The following is a 16,184-nucleotide window of genomic DNA, read 5'->3' on the forward strand; positions in this document are numbered from 1 at the left end:
ATTCTTCCATTGTAAAAATCGCCGAGCTCAGAAAAACACGTCGAACCTTAGCGACTACCACAGACAAAGTAAACAGTGAATATAGCTGAAAATTTCATCATACTTTAGGGGCATGTATACCAACACAATAAAAATTTTGACAATCAGACACTCCAGACCCGCGAAATTTAATTATTAGTAATTCCGGGTACTTTTTGAACAGACCTCGTATATTTCATTTGTATTAATTATAGTTCGCGTTGATGTATGAAAAGAATTATATAGAAATGTGTCAATTTTCTTAAAAATGGTTAAAAAATAAATTATCTGAGGCATCATTGTCGTTTTTATGTCGTTATTACTTGCCCCGGTAGATGTTGCAACTAGCCCCAAACACGAGTTGTAACACCGCACTATTTCTAGAAAATGATTAATTGTAAATTAATGAACAATAATTATGGAATTATTTTTACTTGGTTCGGCAGAGAAATAGCTAAAGCATCGATTCATCTTTGTTTCGTAGAAATATAATCAGTGGATCTCGAGATATATTAATTTAAAAAAACTATTACAACAAGCTCCTAGTCCTCTACTATCCCACACATGTATAAAAACACACACTATGTTCATGTTTTAATTGACATTATAGGAAGCCATAATGTATTATATTAAATTTTTGTCGATAGTTTTTTGTCGAATATCTATTTGCTGGCTATTTGATCTATTTGATTTGATCCATGCTGCTACCTAATACATTGTTAGACAATTTATGCAACAAACAAGAAATTTAAATAGAATGATATTGCCAGGTGATATCAAAATAGATTGAATAGTTTTTTGACTACATACTACATTTAAATTCAACAGCAATAACAATAATACGAAATCATCATTTAATCGTTAGGCGTAGCGTGAACTCACTGAGCAGCCCCGAAATAGAGAATAACTTGATCGCGTTTCATGTGAAATTTTCTAAATTGATAATGTCGTTGTTGTTTAATAGCTACCGGTATCAGAATATAACTGTGCGCTGTATATTATATATGTGCTACCCAAGTGCATCCTTGTGAGTGCATATATAAATTCGAAATACTACTTTTATGATACACCATAAAACTCATCCATTAACACACTACACATGCAGGAAGACGCATCTCCCCTTGTTGCGCATTTTTGTATTTTATATGTAATGCACTCGAAAACATTATATTACCGTTTCGTAAAGGTATATAAGGTTGTTCGACGTCTATCCCATATCAAAAATATTTAATATTCATAACACTTAATAGCTTAGATAAAGAATATTCTTGTATGACAGTTTCAACTTACTTTCTGTTATCTTTTACCTCTACTTAGTTATATCGTGGCATTCTAATAATTTTATTATTGTTCTTTATACGTCGCCGAAGCAAAAAACAATCAACTGTAGCGCGCAAGATCCATTACAATTTAAGACCTCGTTTTTATTACGACGTTATACAGCATGCGGTTAGTCACATCAGACATAAAACATGGAACGAGTGATTTCGAAGAAGGCTCGATTTAGAAACCCAGAAACAAAAAGCATAAATGAAATAAAAGAGCAGCTTGTTGTATCGTAACGACCACTATGCAAAGCAAGTGAGATGAACGTATTAAAAAGGGTACACTGTGCAACTGAAATTTTATGATATCATCAATAATAATAATAGCACTAAATTAAGAACATAACTAAATAACTGAAGAAAAAAATAAATAAAATGCAACACAAATAAAAAAAGCAATTAATTACAATAGAAGTCCTTTAGTCCAGCTTGCTCGGTTCCGATCCCTGTGTAGTTCGAAAACTCCAATTGGGTGGTAATTATAAAAACAATTAGGTTAATAATTAAAGTCATATGTATTATTAAATTTGTTGATAATTTTTGGTCGAATATCTATTTTCTGATTGATCTATGCTGCTACATAATACATTGTTAGACAATCTATGCAACCCACAAGAAATTTTAGCCAATAGAATGATATAGCCTACAAAAATCAGAAGGAAATACAAACAAACTTATTTCACATTTATTAAAATATACATTTAAAATATTTTTAAATTTTTAACAAAAACCATTTTTAAATTTTTACAAAAAACAAAAATTTGATAGTTTTTAGCCGTTTGATGATTTCTGGTTTTTGATTGAGAGTTAGTATTACGTGTTTCCGTATCTCGCCTTTGAATGCCAAGGCTTAAGTTTTGAAAACATGGTCACTGCACAGTAAGGCGGTTAAAATCTACTGATATATGTGTACTGTGCTCCTGTATTCAGTAGGCTAACTTAAAGACGGCCGAATCTTTCGTAGAACGTAGGGGCTACCTATTTCGTAGAACATACTTCGTTCATGAACCTAGACACAATGCGGTTTACCATGGGCACAACGTTTACGAACAATAGCGAGTCTTTCTGAATGATTCCGAACCATCCCCAAAACGTTCTCATAACTCTCGCGCGTTATTATTTGCTATATAAAGGCACATTTTTGAAAAAAAAAAACGAAATTTTCGAAAAATGCCGGACTATCGAGCATACCGAACTAAAGGATTTCTACTGTATTATATTATTATTCTAGTACTTGCAAAAATTATTAATTCAAAGTCAAGTATTTAATAATGCACCAACAGATAGCAAACTATAAGAATAATACAAGTACATGTATTAAAAAAAATCTTAGCCGTTTTAATCTACTTAACTCAAAGAGCACTATAATGATATACTTATGTTCGTTAGATAGTAAAATTACTATATTTTAGAATTTATAATACCCTATGCAGGCATACTGAAAAATATGAAGTTAAAATAAGGATGTAATCTTAATTAAAAAACGCTTTCTAGGCAAATCGTTAATTGGACATGATTTTCTGTAATGACCAAACTTTCAAGATTTTTGAATAAAAATATCTCTCTTTCTTGTAATTTATAATGTTGTACTTCAATTACGAGACATTCATGTTTCTTAATTGTCTAAACTTCAGAAATTTTAAAAAGAACAAGCGGTTTTATTCTAATTATTAATTCTAATTCTCTAATTCTAATTTATTAAATTACCTAATTCCTAGCACTACCATAATCTACTTAATGTTAGACAATAAAATGACAAAATACTTTTGCATGCCATAAAGAAACGCATACCGAAAAATAACATAGTTAAACATGAAGTTGTAATATTAATTAATAACGTGTTCTAGGAATATCGCTAATTTGGCACCAATCTCTTTAATGATCAACCTTTCTTGAAATTTCAATCAAAACATCCTCATTTTTCTTATTCTCGTATATGTAACTAGAGTTTGTCGGTTTTCAAAAACCGGTTTTTTGGCGAAAATTATGTAATTCGAAAACCGTTTTTTTAGTGAAAAAAGTCAGTTTTCACTGTATAAATGGAAAATGACAAATATAGCCAAATATAAAAAATAGATGAAAGCGTTTTGATTCTTGAAATCATATCGGTTCAATAGCATTTGATATCTTATTGGTTCCCAGAAAGGTTTTGTATATATTAATTTAGATTTTCATACCAGTGTATATTTTAATTTAAATCAGTGTGATTTCTTGTTGAAGAAGTAACTTCCTCTACTCAAACTTGAAAACAGTATTTGTATAAACCCTATATGTAACCATACATCTTATTAACAGAAGCTGCAATACAACGAATAAATTTTAATGATGTTTAGATATTTCGATTAAAAATCATGTACTTCAATTTTACAAGTTATTGATGTTTTCCAATTGTCAAAGATTCAGATCTTCTGAGAAAAACTAGTTGTATGCATATGAAAGAAGAAGACAGTTCTGTTTGGACATTCTGAATTTGAAATACTAATAAGCAATATTTATGTTATGATTTAAAATAAATATTTAAACTCTAACAAAGTATCTTGTAAGTTATGATTCAAAATAAACATTTAAGACGATAATTTGAAATAAACTGCCTATAAAAACTAACAAACTTACCAAAAGACATGGACAATACTATTTATAACTTGGGCATATCATAAACATGTGGTTGCGGACATATTCTGAATCAATTTCATTAAATTGGCGCATATAATTAAAGCAATAAATATTCTTTGCGGTTATTAATAAGCCGAGTTCGATGAAATACGATTGAACATTTGTAACAACAACACTCGATAATGAGCAGTCGAGTTCATGAGGCAAGGCGCAAAATAAAGCATTCACATTCGTGAACGCACGATGACGAAGAATCATATTTATCTTCATAAGTCGGCGGCTAGCTGTAACTACTAGGGTTTGTTCAGTAGAGCCGACCCAGAAATAGAATCTCGTTATATCTAAACTTGATTTATGGCGCTGCCGGTAGATTTCATTCTGAAGTAGTAGGTGGTCCAGCGAATTGCGAAAACATTTGAGATCCGCTAAATTAGCTGTTAAGCTACTATGAAGTAGAAACGGCGTGGCGCCCGCTTTGCCCACCACCAGCAGCCGATGGGACGTATTGTACGGGAATTTTGAGCAATGGATGCAGATGACAAAGTGTCTGAGTACGTATACAGCTTACATTAGACTTGGAACACATTACGCTGCAGCGGTCTTATACCGAAGGTAAAAGGAAAACCTATATGAAACATATATGGAAATTGGGTAATTATTTGCACAAAGAGTTTAAGAAAACTCCGAGAACAAATTGCTAATTGAACATTCTATATAAGAAATATTTTAACATTTGCATTTTAACATATTTTAACTAGTGGAGCATGGCATTTTGCTAGCTCCCGTACCAAAAATTCCAATGTTTAAAAAAGCTTTCAAATTTTTTGAAAACTGTGAAAAAAATTGATTTTTGAGAATTTTGACATTTTTGGAAAAATTGAACTTTTTTTCAAAAATTTGAAATATTTTTTATTTTAATTTGTTTTGAAAATTTTGAACTTTTTTCCTAGTTCAACGAATTGGTACGAAACCCACAGGAATGTAAACAAAATTGGTACTTGTTATTAAAATCTCTATCAAATATGATGTGCATATGTCTAATGATCATTTTTGTCGCTAGACCTGCCTTCCCAAAGATCTAAGCAGTTCTTCAATTCGTTAATATAAATAAAATGGTTTTTGAATCATTAAAATCGGACATCCGTTCACGATCCGAGTTCACAAAATCGTGGACGAAAATTTGTATCCGCACATACATCCGTTTTTTCTAAAGTATTTCAAAGTTTTCAGAAACATTCGAAACGTAAAAATATATTAAAAATTTACGAAAAACATACAAAAATTATATACTGTTTATATACTCATTATTAATAAAGTGATAAAGGATGAAGTTATAGTGATGCTATTTACCGGCAATAGAACCACATTATTTATTTAAGTTTATTTCTTTAACATCTTTGCTATAAACTTAGAACATTTATTTCACTATTTCCAGTATGTATATGTAACTATGCGCAGGTACCATTGACTTGTAACGGTATGCTTTATGTCTAATTAATTGTAAGTATTCGACACGTGTGAGCACCTGTATCTTGAATCATACGATATGTGCTACCATTTTAATAAGTAGGTTTATAAATTATACCATTTTCTTCGAACGTTTTTCCATTACAGGATAATTTTTATTTTGTTTATTTATTATTATATTACTTTAAGAGCTATAAAAAAATTAGTAGATGCAATAGATCTCTTTTCCCTTGATCCATTATAGGCAAACTTTTGCATGTATTCTTTAGGCCATCTACACTGCGCCATTGACCTAAGTTTGTCGTAAGTTTAGACTATAAGATAATTAGAAGCTAGAAGCAGAAATCTATAAGCTAATGTTTTCATTCAATAGTATTTTTGTTAAAAAAAGAGTTTGATAAAAAGTTTTCTTTTATTATAGTTTGTATCTATCTCATACAACTAGGAAGAGCAATTATGCTAGAAATATCTCAAAGTGAGCAACTTTCAGAGATAAAGCTTATTCTTGAAATGAACGTAACTCGGTATGGAAGCCCATGGATTTATGAATTTACAATGCGGATGTGTAATAATCTATGTATATACATGAGGATTGACAATATCACAAAAATCTCTTTGAGACTGAACGCTTCAGTTCGCGAACATGTATATGTATGAAGCTTCAGATCTGATGGATTGAAAAGATATTATTTGCATAAGGGTGTAAACAAGTCCTACGCGGAGTATAGGAGTAGTATGATACGGTGTCAACATTTATATTCAATGGGATTTGAAAATATGAAAGTAATATTAAAAATAGTAATATAGAATAATTGTTTGATGCTCTTAAATCTCTCTTGTGACAAACACATCACTATTATAGTTACAAGAATACATTTTGATTCAATTGAAAATACACAATAGTAGCCTTAGAAGATTAAACTGGGATTTATTTCTACTTAAAACAGAAATGTTTATTATCTTTGCTACTGTCCAATAGTGCCAATCATCAAAATGCAGAGAAAACTGATGTAGGAAAGTTGTGCTTATTAGAAAATTGTGGAATACGATTTTGATAAAAATATTATATTACTAAAATTTCTAATGATACAACTAGTTTTAATTTATATTCTTCATACAAAGATTTGATATATATATATATATATATATATATATATATATATATATATATATATATATATGTATGATTCTGAATTTGATGTTGACATATGTATTAACAAAGTCTAATAATCGGGCATAACATCAATAACAAACATGAATTTCTTTCAAAAATTTATTTTATATATTATTATTATTATATATATATATATGTGTGTGTGTGTATCTATGTGTGTATGCGTTTATGGGAAAATAATACGGAACACTTTAGTTTGCATCATTATTGAATAATAATTATGAAGCAGCGTACTCTTGAGCTTCGATATAATGCTAATTATACATAATAAACAAGGCAATATCTGCTGGGGAGAGAATTAAATTGCAAAAATTAAAACAGAAAACAAAACTGCTAAATAAATCCTTCAATTAAATTTCAATATTGCATCGAAAAATTAGGGTTAAAAATAAATTGTTATAGTACTTATATATATATGAAATATAATTTGTAATGATACTAAATATTTCAGGAACATTTATATGAACTTCAATCATAGGAACTTGAATAATGTTACAAACGATTTTTTCTTAAGATATTTTCAAAATAATGTTGATATCGATGTTTTGCAAAATTATAAAAGTTGGCCGAATACGAGCGTAATGGAAAATGCGCATAAGCAACAAATTTACGAGGAGTTTTTAAGTGTTTCAGACGTCCCGAAGATAGTAATATTCAGAATTTCGAAGATACCCTTCCATTGTATGGCAAAAGCATCGCTTTTAGAATATCGGAAAGTAAACAAGGTAATATCAGTTTGTAATAATAGCGATCCTATAAATAACGTCTTAGCTGTTGACAAAATAAAAATGCCAAGTGTAAAGCTCGCGAAGGCGAGAAGTCGTAACCCTTCATTCTCACATATATTTCAACCCGCCACATAAATAGGATTTGTGTGACACAGACTTTCCAGTAATATATGTATAACGTAATAGGCAGCGGAGTGATGTGGTACTTTTGAAATAGATCTGAAAACGTAGAATGACATGTTTTGTAAAACAACAGACAGTGAACGTTGTATATCACTCCCCACGGATTATGTATGACATATTCTTAACACGTCATTCTTCGGGCTCCGGGATAATGTTACCGGTCGGCAGTCAGCCGAGCGCAGGCTACTTATGCCATCAAGATTATTCGCCACTCTCGAAACGGATTGACAGTCCCAAATAAAAAGTCATTTATGTTAATATCGCACAACCAACCGGCTTCAATACGTCAATAATATACAGGTCATCAATATTCGGCAAGGAGAGAGAACGCATCAAATATTCAGATAGTCTGCTCAAAACATGATGCAACAGGCCTAATAGTACGTTAATAATAAAATAATGTTCGACGAATGACGAATTAATTACGTGTATCTCAAAAAAAAATTCAAATCTCCAATCCAAATTATCCTAAAAGATATTTATTGATAAATTCTCGATTCCAACTAAGTAAAACATTTTGTATTATTAGAAGAAGTAGTAATTGTAAAGTCTTGTATTATCTTAGGCTACGCACTGATTGAAAGAAGCATCTGATGGCAAGATTTGAACCCTTCAGAAAGCTAAAACAGATGCAGAAAATTTCTAAAGAATTATGACAAAGCAATACAACTTATACGTTTTTTTCTTTTATTGTTTTTGAACAGCAATCAGAACTTCTAAGCAGAGCCCTATAAGCTTTTGGGCTAATTTGACTTATTTCTACGTCGGTTTTACAGGTGTCAACCCAAACAGTTGCCTCATCTCTATTGGATAAATTTTATTATAACAATTTCGATAATAAGTCGAATACTTTATTGATGCAGCAATGCCGGATGAGGGCTATTTTCACTGGAAACATATTGCTGTCTATATTTCCAAGTAAAAACGTATGTCACTACTGCTTGACATCAGGCTTCTCGAAGCGAGATAGAACCCAGAATCTCTGATTTAAGTCCAGTCGCTCTAAGCATTTACCGCGAGTGAGCTTATACGTAAAACTTTAAAAGTTGTGGCCAAAACTCATAACGTCGCATTTCATATATTTATTGCTTACTATGCAGGAGTAAAGAACGATGAAACTGAGTATTTACTGCATAGAAAATAAAAGTAAATTATATTAGAAAGCATAGTAAACAGTAATATTTAGAAAATAGATAATATATTAAATGAATATTTTGCGACAAATTGAGCAGGAGACACGACGGGGTTTTGTTAGATACGCTGACAGTCTCGGTCTCAGAATACTTATTTTTGCGATACGAGGGATATCGTTGAAACTTCAATGTACTGATGAGTATATTGGTACATACACTCACTAAAAATGTATATACGAAACCCCAGTACATGTCACGAGCGCACACATCGAAATGCTCGTGGGAGTGTGGACTACGAAAAACGAGTAAAATATGTCATTCGTTACCAATAACAGTGAGAGCTGCTGATATATAGATTTCATGTCTTTCTCACGTTAACAAAACGCAACGGGAACAAAATGTTCACCGCTGGATGCGCTCAGTTTTATCAGGGAGTTATCGGCGTACATACACCTCTGTGTATATATGAATTCATCACGGACCATTTTCATATGTACAATACAAATAATAGAACTCCGCCAAAAAAATACAACGCACAAGCGGTGCGATGGATCTGCATGATTTCTATACACTAAATTTTATGTTGCAAAATAGATATAAAAAAAATCACGTTTAAAAATTCCCGTCATTCTGATACATAACTCAAAAATTCTGACGATCAAAATAATATAAAATATTATAGTAAGCATATACGAATCAAAACACATACACCATATATAATATATATTTTTTTTCAAAAAGTTACGCCCTTTCCAAATGTAAAGTAAATATATATATATATATATATATATATATATAGAACTTTCTATTCTAAAAGTTCTATTCTATTCTATTCTATTCTATATATATATATATATACAAGACAACGTCCTTATATGAGAAAAGTCACGTGCCATATACAGAGGGGACAGACACTAATATTTATAACTCGTGCTTACCTTTTTCAGCTGTCCATCAGATGTACCAAGAAAAGCCATAGTGTGCCGACCGGTGTTGGCCGTCGTTACAGAAGTAATAGAAGCATTGGGAAAATCTAAGTAAGCTTCGTCCTTTATAGGACTTATACCACTGATCTTCAAACCAACTTCGCAAAAGTTTTGCACGTTGCCGCTCTAAAAAAATAAATTATATCTAATAAGTTGAGGTTTTTCATTATATATGATATGCTCTTATATCTAAGATTATATGAATATGAAAATTTAAAGTTAAATTTCGATAATTATGAATACCTTCCACTATGAAATCAAAACATAAACATTGTATGTAAAGAATAACATGATGTTCGAGTAAAAAAATTATGTATTAAGAGATATAGACTGCATGATATACTAACCCCGGCGGATGGGCATTTTCCATCAAGTATGGGCCCTGATACGTAACCCATATTTCGGTATTTTATGCTGCCATTGAAACACATATGTATATTTTCGTTAAATTTGTCTTCGATTTCCTTCAAGCTGTAAACACAGACCGCCGATTTATCCTGCGGTTCCGCCGTAATACCGCGCGATGGCCGAAACGCAGCGACTAAAACATGTTGCCCTGTATTGATGCCCAGCGAGGCAGCCAGATCAGGGCCCGCAGGAGTCACTTTGGCATCTTGTGCCAGATTATAATCAACCGCACCGACCGCACACTGTAACGTAACTTCCGTGTAACTATCATAATTTGCGTCACTGACACAAGTCCGAGATAAACGAGTAACATAACCAAGTTCTTCATTGCCGGGCAGATGCGATTGTTTCTGCACGATGACAAAGTATGCATGATCGCTCGCATTGAAACCATACACGTATTGCACTAAGAAATGATCGCGGTATTTCACATCGATTTGCACAAGCGATTGTTTTGAAAAGGACAATTCTGCAAAGTCCAGTGTGAAGAGATTCCGACTGGCGATCGCAGGCACATCATGACGATATTCACCATTGTTAGTAAACGTGGTTCCAACATACAGAACATCTGAACCTCCCCAAGGAGTGTATCGTTCCGGTCCAATATACGCATACGTAGAGGCCCTTTCGTCATTCGCCGCAATGTTGATCGGTATAAATTCTGGCTTAGACGAAATGTCGGCCAAGCGGTGTTTGTTGCAAGCACCCTGTCGCAAACTGCCACATGCGATCAAAGTGCGTGAACCCGTATCAACCACAAGCAACTTGTTGGTATTATTGCGTAGAGATGTCAGAGTCGGATCTTCGCAGCCTTCGGCATGACATAGTGGGGAATCCTATAAAAAATGATAAATAGTCACTTATTAAGATTAATACGTTGTTTTTAATGAGACCTATTTCAAAAATATATACTGACACATGCTCATATATACAATAAAGACAGTTCAAGATGCAACTTACTTGTAGAGGTCCAGTGACTGCACTACGTTCTGGACGAAGATCCGGCGATAATTGCAACAGTAGGTTAGTAGCGCCGGCATAAAGACGCCCCGTGCTGGGATCCGTGGCGAGATGCGTGAATCGGCCGCGTGCCAACGGGTAGCGCGCCACCACATCAGGTGGAAGGGCGGGAGGTACCGGAGGCGGCATAGCTGCAGAGGCTAATTTGTACAGAAGACATGATGTCAGCATCAGCAGCAGCCGCCCAGGAAGGGAGGGCCGAGCCCCGCGGGACCCGCACCGGACAATGCCCGGCATTGCCGTGCTACTAACCGCTATACGACTCCACCACGACGGGCATCGTAGCGCTCACTGAAAAAAAAAAGAATTCAAATATAAATATCTATTTTAATATATGTTATATTACATTATATTAAATATGTATGAATATGTGTGTGTAAATTTACTTAGAGGCGCTATAAATAAGCGTTATGTTTAATTCAGAAAACATGAACAGGCCAATGTCTTCGATCTTATTCGAAAAGGTATGTAATGTCAACTGTTAATTAGGCGTAACTCTATCGATATCTATCAACTTCGCACAGAGTAATTATGCAAATAAATCAAGCCAACTTTTAATATAAGGCTGTAATGGAAACAACGTTAAGGCATTGGAAGGTACAACCCCTTCAGCCTACACGCCAAAAGAAACCCAAACTCATAGTGATTAATACTATGGCTATCGATTGAAAGCATACAATAATAGTTATTATACAACTAATAGTTATTATAAAATCATTTTCATTATATCATTTTATAAATGCATATAATTTGCCATAATCGTTTCTGGCAAGTATATAATTTGGTTTTTCTTCAGAAAAGATTTCGCTTATTGTGAAATAACACAAGTTAAAGTAATTATAATTGGAAAATAGTAATTACAACCGTTTATGACTAATTTTAATTAATTATTGATTACTTTCAGCATCGAAGTAATACTGTCAAAAATTACGCATTTGATAATGTAAATATCAGTATAATTATACATGATATAAAATGTTGATGAACATGATAGCACTTTCAATTCATCCGTTTGCATAACGTTGAAGTAAAGTTGAAGTACATTTAGTAACATTTGAGATTGGTGTGAAAGGCGAATATAGCCATGTAACACCTAATACCATCCCACAATTCTCTTAAATAGCATGTCAATTCCGAAATTGTGGTTGAGGTCGAGGCTTATTGTGTTCGCGCTTTCAGAAGACTGACTGGCCCGTTGAATATGAGCGGCTATCAAAAGCTGTCCGTAAGCTACTAAGGACCAGCAAGAAGGGCTGGTAACATCCGAACAATAAGCACAGCAATCAATATTCATTTATGAACGCGTCCTTTATGAACGAACGGATTTCATTCGTTTAACGAGCCAGCACACCGAGCTTCATTTAATAAGTCGTCTGTGCATTGTGCATTGCTCTACACATCGTAAATCTATAATTGAATAAACTGACGAGTTTAATGGTGTCATCATTTATCTCCATCTTTTATAGCGCAACAAGAGAAAACAATTATGTAGATAAAACTATTATCTCTTTCGACGGTTTGCACAATAATATACTTTTACAGGAAATGAATCATTTCCAATATTTGTTGACAGCTGACAATATATGTAGCGAATAGGTCACAAGTCGGTCAGTCCACAATTATCATAAAGTAAACAATGTGATAATTTGCAGCTGTTTGCAATTTCTAGATTATGTTCGCGGTTTATATTTAAAATACAGTGAAATTATCTACTGTGAACATTGTAGTCATTGTACTTCTTATCAAATCATGTTCGCATAAGGAATTCGAAGAGTAAAAGCCATATGGTAAATCAACATTGGATCTGACTTGAACATATGCCAAAGCTGTGATTTTATATGGGAATTCTAAGTAGAAAATGAGTCATCTGAACAGTTTATATAAAAGTAAAAACAATCATTACCACCGTCGCTAATGAAGTAGTGACACTATTAAAATTAGTATAATATTTCACAAAAATGTCAAAAGTTTGTATTCAAGACATGCTGATTCTGCAGAAGTATGAAATTCTATATATAAATACCATGTTTCTATTGAAATTTACTCAAATTAATATAAAATACAGATCACTGATAGCCCAATGAATGTAAATCATAATCTACACATAATAAGAAAAACTTTCATGGAGAATAATATATATAGCATACCATAGCACTTCTCATTCATTTTTTTATTAACGCCAATAGTATTATTAATTTCAAACGTCTTTTTTATTACAAAAATAATCTAATATCGCCTCGATAGTTTCGTATTATATGTATTAATAAACATTCTAATCCAGCAATATACTCGGTCGCTGAAAACATGGTCAATTAAGTGGTGAGAGAACGCATGTTTACGCAATCGGTACCAAATCGTACTGAATGAGAATTCCTAAACTAATTTGAGGCTGCAAACATCGGATAGGGCGTCTGATTACGCTAACGTAATCGAATCGAAGTCATATTGATTAGTAGATTAAGAATTTTAAATATATTATTTGACTGACATAATTTAAGTTAAGTAAGTTTTTGGATCCCATATTGTTCGAACGTCTTTTCGTTTTATTATATTGGCCATGAAGGTGACAAAACTTCAGGGCATTAAGCTTTACACGGAATGGTTACTACCCCTGGTAGAGGGGGTAGCGGAGTGTTTTAATTTAACTAGTTGTTCACTTCTAAAAGTAAAGTCCGCTTAACAACATGTAAGTAACCAATAAAAATAAACATATCTTCTTTCATTATAACTTAGTAACAAATCAGTGATTGTAATTAAAACTGCAACAAATACATAATATACAAACAAATCAGTGTTTAATACAGTCCACAGATGAATTATCGAAGGAGAGTTTTAATAAATTCTATAACTACGTAACAAAAGTACACATATAGTATATATGGGAATAGAAACAGGTTGACCTGCCTTCCCAAAAATTTAATCAGTTCTTCATTTCGAACACTCCGTTCTCTCAAAAACTATATTATCATTTTTGGCACTTTTTGTCCCGTAGTATCTTCAAAACGGTTGAACCTACCTTTGCCAAAAACTAATTAGTACGTATCTCCATTAATATGAATCGAATGATTTTGAATTTGAATTTCAATTATTCAAATTGTAATTCAAATTGTTGACGAATATTTGTATCCGCACACATATACACACATCCATTTTTTCTAAAATGCCAAAATGCTCAAAACCCTTTGAAACGTAAAGATATACAAAAATGTTCATTTTCATTTTTTTTGCGATCATTACCCTACGGGAAATTGATAAATAAACAAATAAATATAGCAACGAACAATGCAGCAACTGCACATGGTAATTGGTTCGGCGTCAAAAAGAATCTCGAAATTACAAAACTAAAATTGATCTTTAAAACATAAAAAAATCCTATCAAAATCAGTTTTTTTCCATAATATTATAAATATATAACTATAAATGCCTCGCCGAGCTATACACGATTACACAGGGTGGTATGCTAGTAAGTCTTTTATATATATATATATATATATATATATATATCGATACCTTGCGGTAATAGCACAATAAGGTCCTCGCCGAGCTATACATGATTATACATAGCCCTTCTGTTTACTTAGATGGATATGAGAGGGTGGAAAGGCAGGATAATCGAAAATAAACATTGGCGCTGCTGCGCCGCAAAGCCGAGCCAATAAATAAATATTACGTTTGGTGTCGAGAATAGGCGATATATCATACACTCTGATATGTTTAAAATTTGCAATATACATGCGTCGAGAATAAATACACACTCGTAAGACAACTTTGCGAGTCTCTTTTTAGCGGAAATTCTCAAATAATGATTTATTCGCGCATGCAAAGCCTAGATATATCAGAACTTGTTCCACATTTAAGGCCTTACACATGAATATGTATATTGAACCTCTGACGCTTTATATTTTTACAACACTATCCTCCACGCCGCATTATGGATTTTTGAGGCAAATTTGGAGAGAATAGAAAAAGTAAGTTCGATATACAAGTATATAATTGGTGCTGCACAACTGTAAAATGCGTGATCTGAACGTTTAAATCGAAATTAATAATGATTTATGTCTAAATCAACTAAAAGAATAAACAAATAAAAAATTTAAGTTAAAAGAAAAGTGACACGAGCCAAAATAGTACTAGAGTGCATGCCATTGTGCTTCACAGACTCAAACTTTCCAAATAGGTTATTAGAGGTATAAAAATAATGAATAATCAATTAAAAATTGATCAATAATTAATAACAAATATATTGAATATTATCAAATAAATATTATATATACTGTAAATTCCATAATTCGTATTTTATAGATCTAATATCTATAAGTGCTTATATTTGGGCGACGATCAACGACGACCTTTATATATCTTTACAAGAAATATGTATAAAAAAAACCTAACCGATTCGAGTTCGGAATGATTGATACTGAGGTCTATATATGACATTTTGAAAGTGAATTGCAAAGTTAAAATTACTCATTTCAAGTATAAGTGAACTTTAAATTCTCCAAAGTTTTAGTTTTAGTTTTACTTTTAGAACTTCTCTAAATTTTAAAATTTCAATAAAATGCGATATTGATTTTCGATATATTTAAAAAAAAGATTTTTTTTTAAATTTTGAAATTGTTGAAATTTTGAGAATTTATAAAAACATTGAATTTTTTTGATGATTCTGACAAATTTCGAAAATCTGAAAAAAATAAAAAAATTAGTATGCCAGAATGTTCAAAAACCTTTAAAACATAAAGATATGCAAAAAAAATTACGATTATTATATATTATGCAATGAGATGTTAAAATGTTGTGCAATAGAGCAAAACTTATTATTAGTTCATATTCATTTATTGAATTTTGAATACAATTCAATTTAAACTTGTCATTTTTCTATATTTTTATTATAGTTAATTTAATAATAAAAACTTTTAAAAATAAAAGCAAATTGCTGGAACTTCCCGTACCAAAAATTATTTTTTTTAAAAAAAGATTAACATTTTTGAAAAAAATTTACTCTATCAAATTAGATTTTTGAGAAACTATAATTTTGACAAAAACTTACTTTTTTCTAGGGTATGCCAAAATGTTCAGAAAGTTCTGAAACGTAAAGATATATAAAAATTTTCATTTTCGATTTTTTTGCG

The 16,184-nt window shown here is 32.0% G+C and overlaps 1 protein-coding gene across 1 annotated transcript in view; it reads right to left on the reverse strand.

Annotated features, from left to right (window-relative positions):
• LOC113376889 (plexin-B) overlaps positions 1 to 16,184 on the reverse strand; it is a 114,155-nt gene that overhangs the window by 49,726 nt on the left and 48,245 nt on the right. Inside the window, 3 exon segments of the mRNA XM_026616979.1 lie at positions 9,580 to 9,753; positions 9,975 to 10,871; positions 10,996 to 11,346. Of these exon segments, the coding sequence (XP_026472764.1) occupies positions 9,580 to 9,753; positions 9,975 to 10,871; positions 10,996 to 11,292 (1,368 nt within the window). The 5' untranslated portion in view covers positions 11,293 to 11,346.

Source organism: Ctenocephalides felis, unplaced genomic scaffold, assembly GCF_003426905.1.
Source record: "Ctenocephalides felis isolate EL2017-DRISC unplaced genomic scaffold, ASM342690v1 CF-g0.4_SCAFFOLD_01886, whole genome shotgun sequence".
Classification (NCBI taxonomy): domain Eukaryota; kingdom Metazoa; phylum Arthropoda; class Insecta; order Siphonaptera; family Pulicidae; genus Ctenocephalides; species Ctenocephalides felis.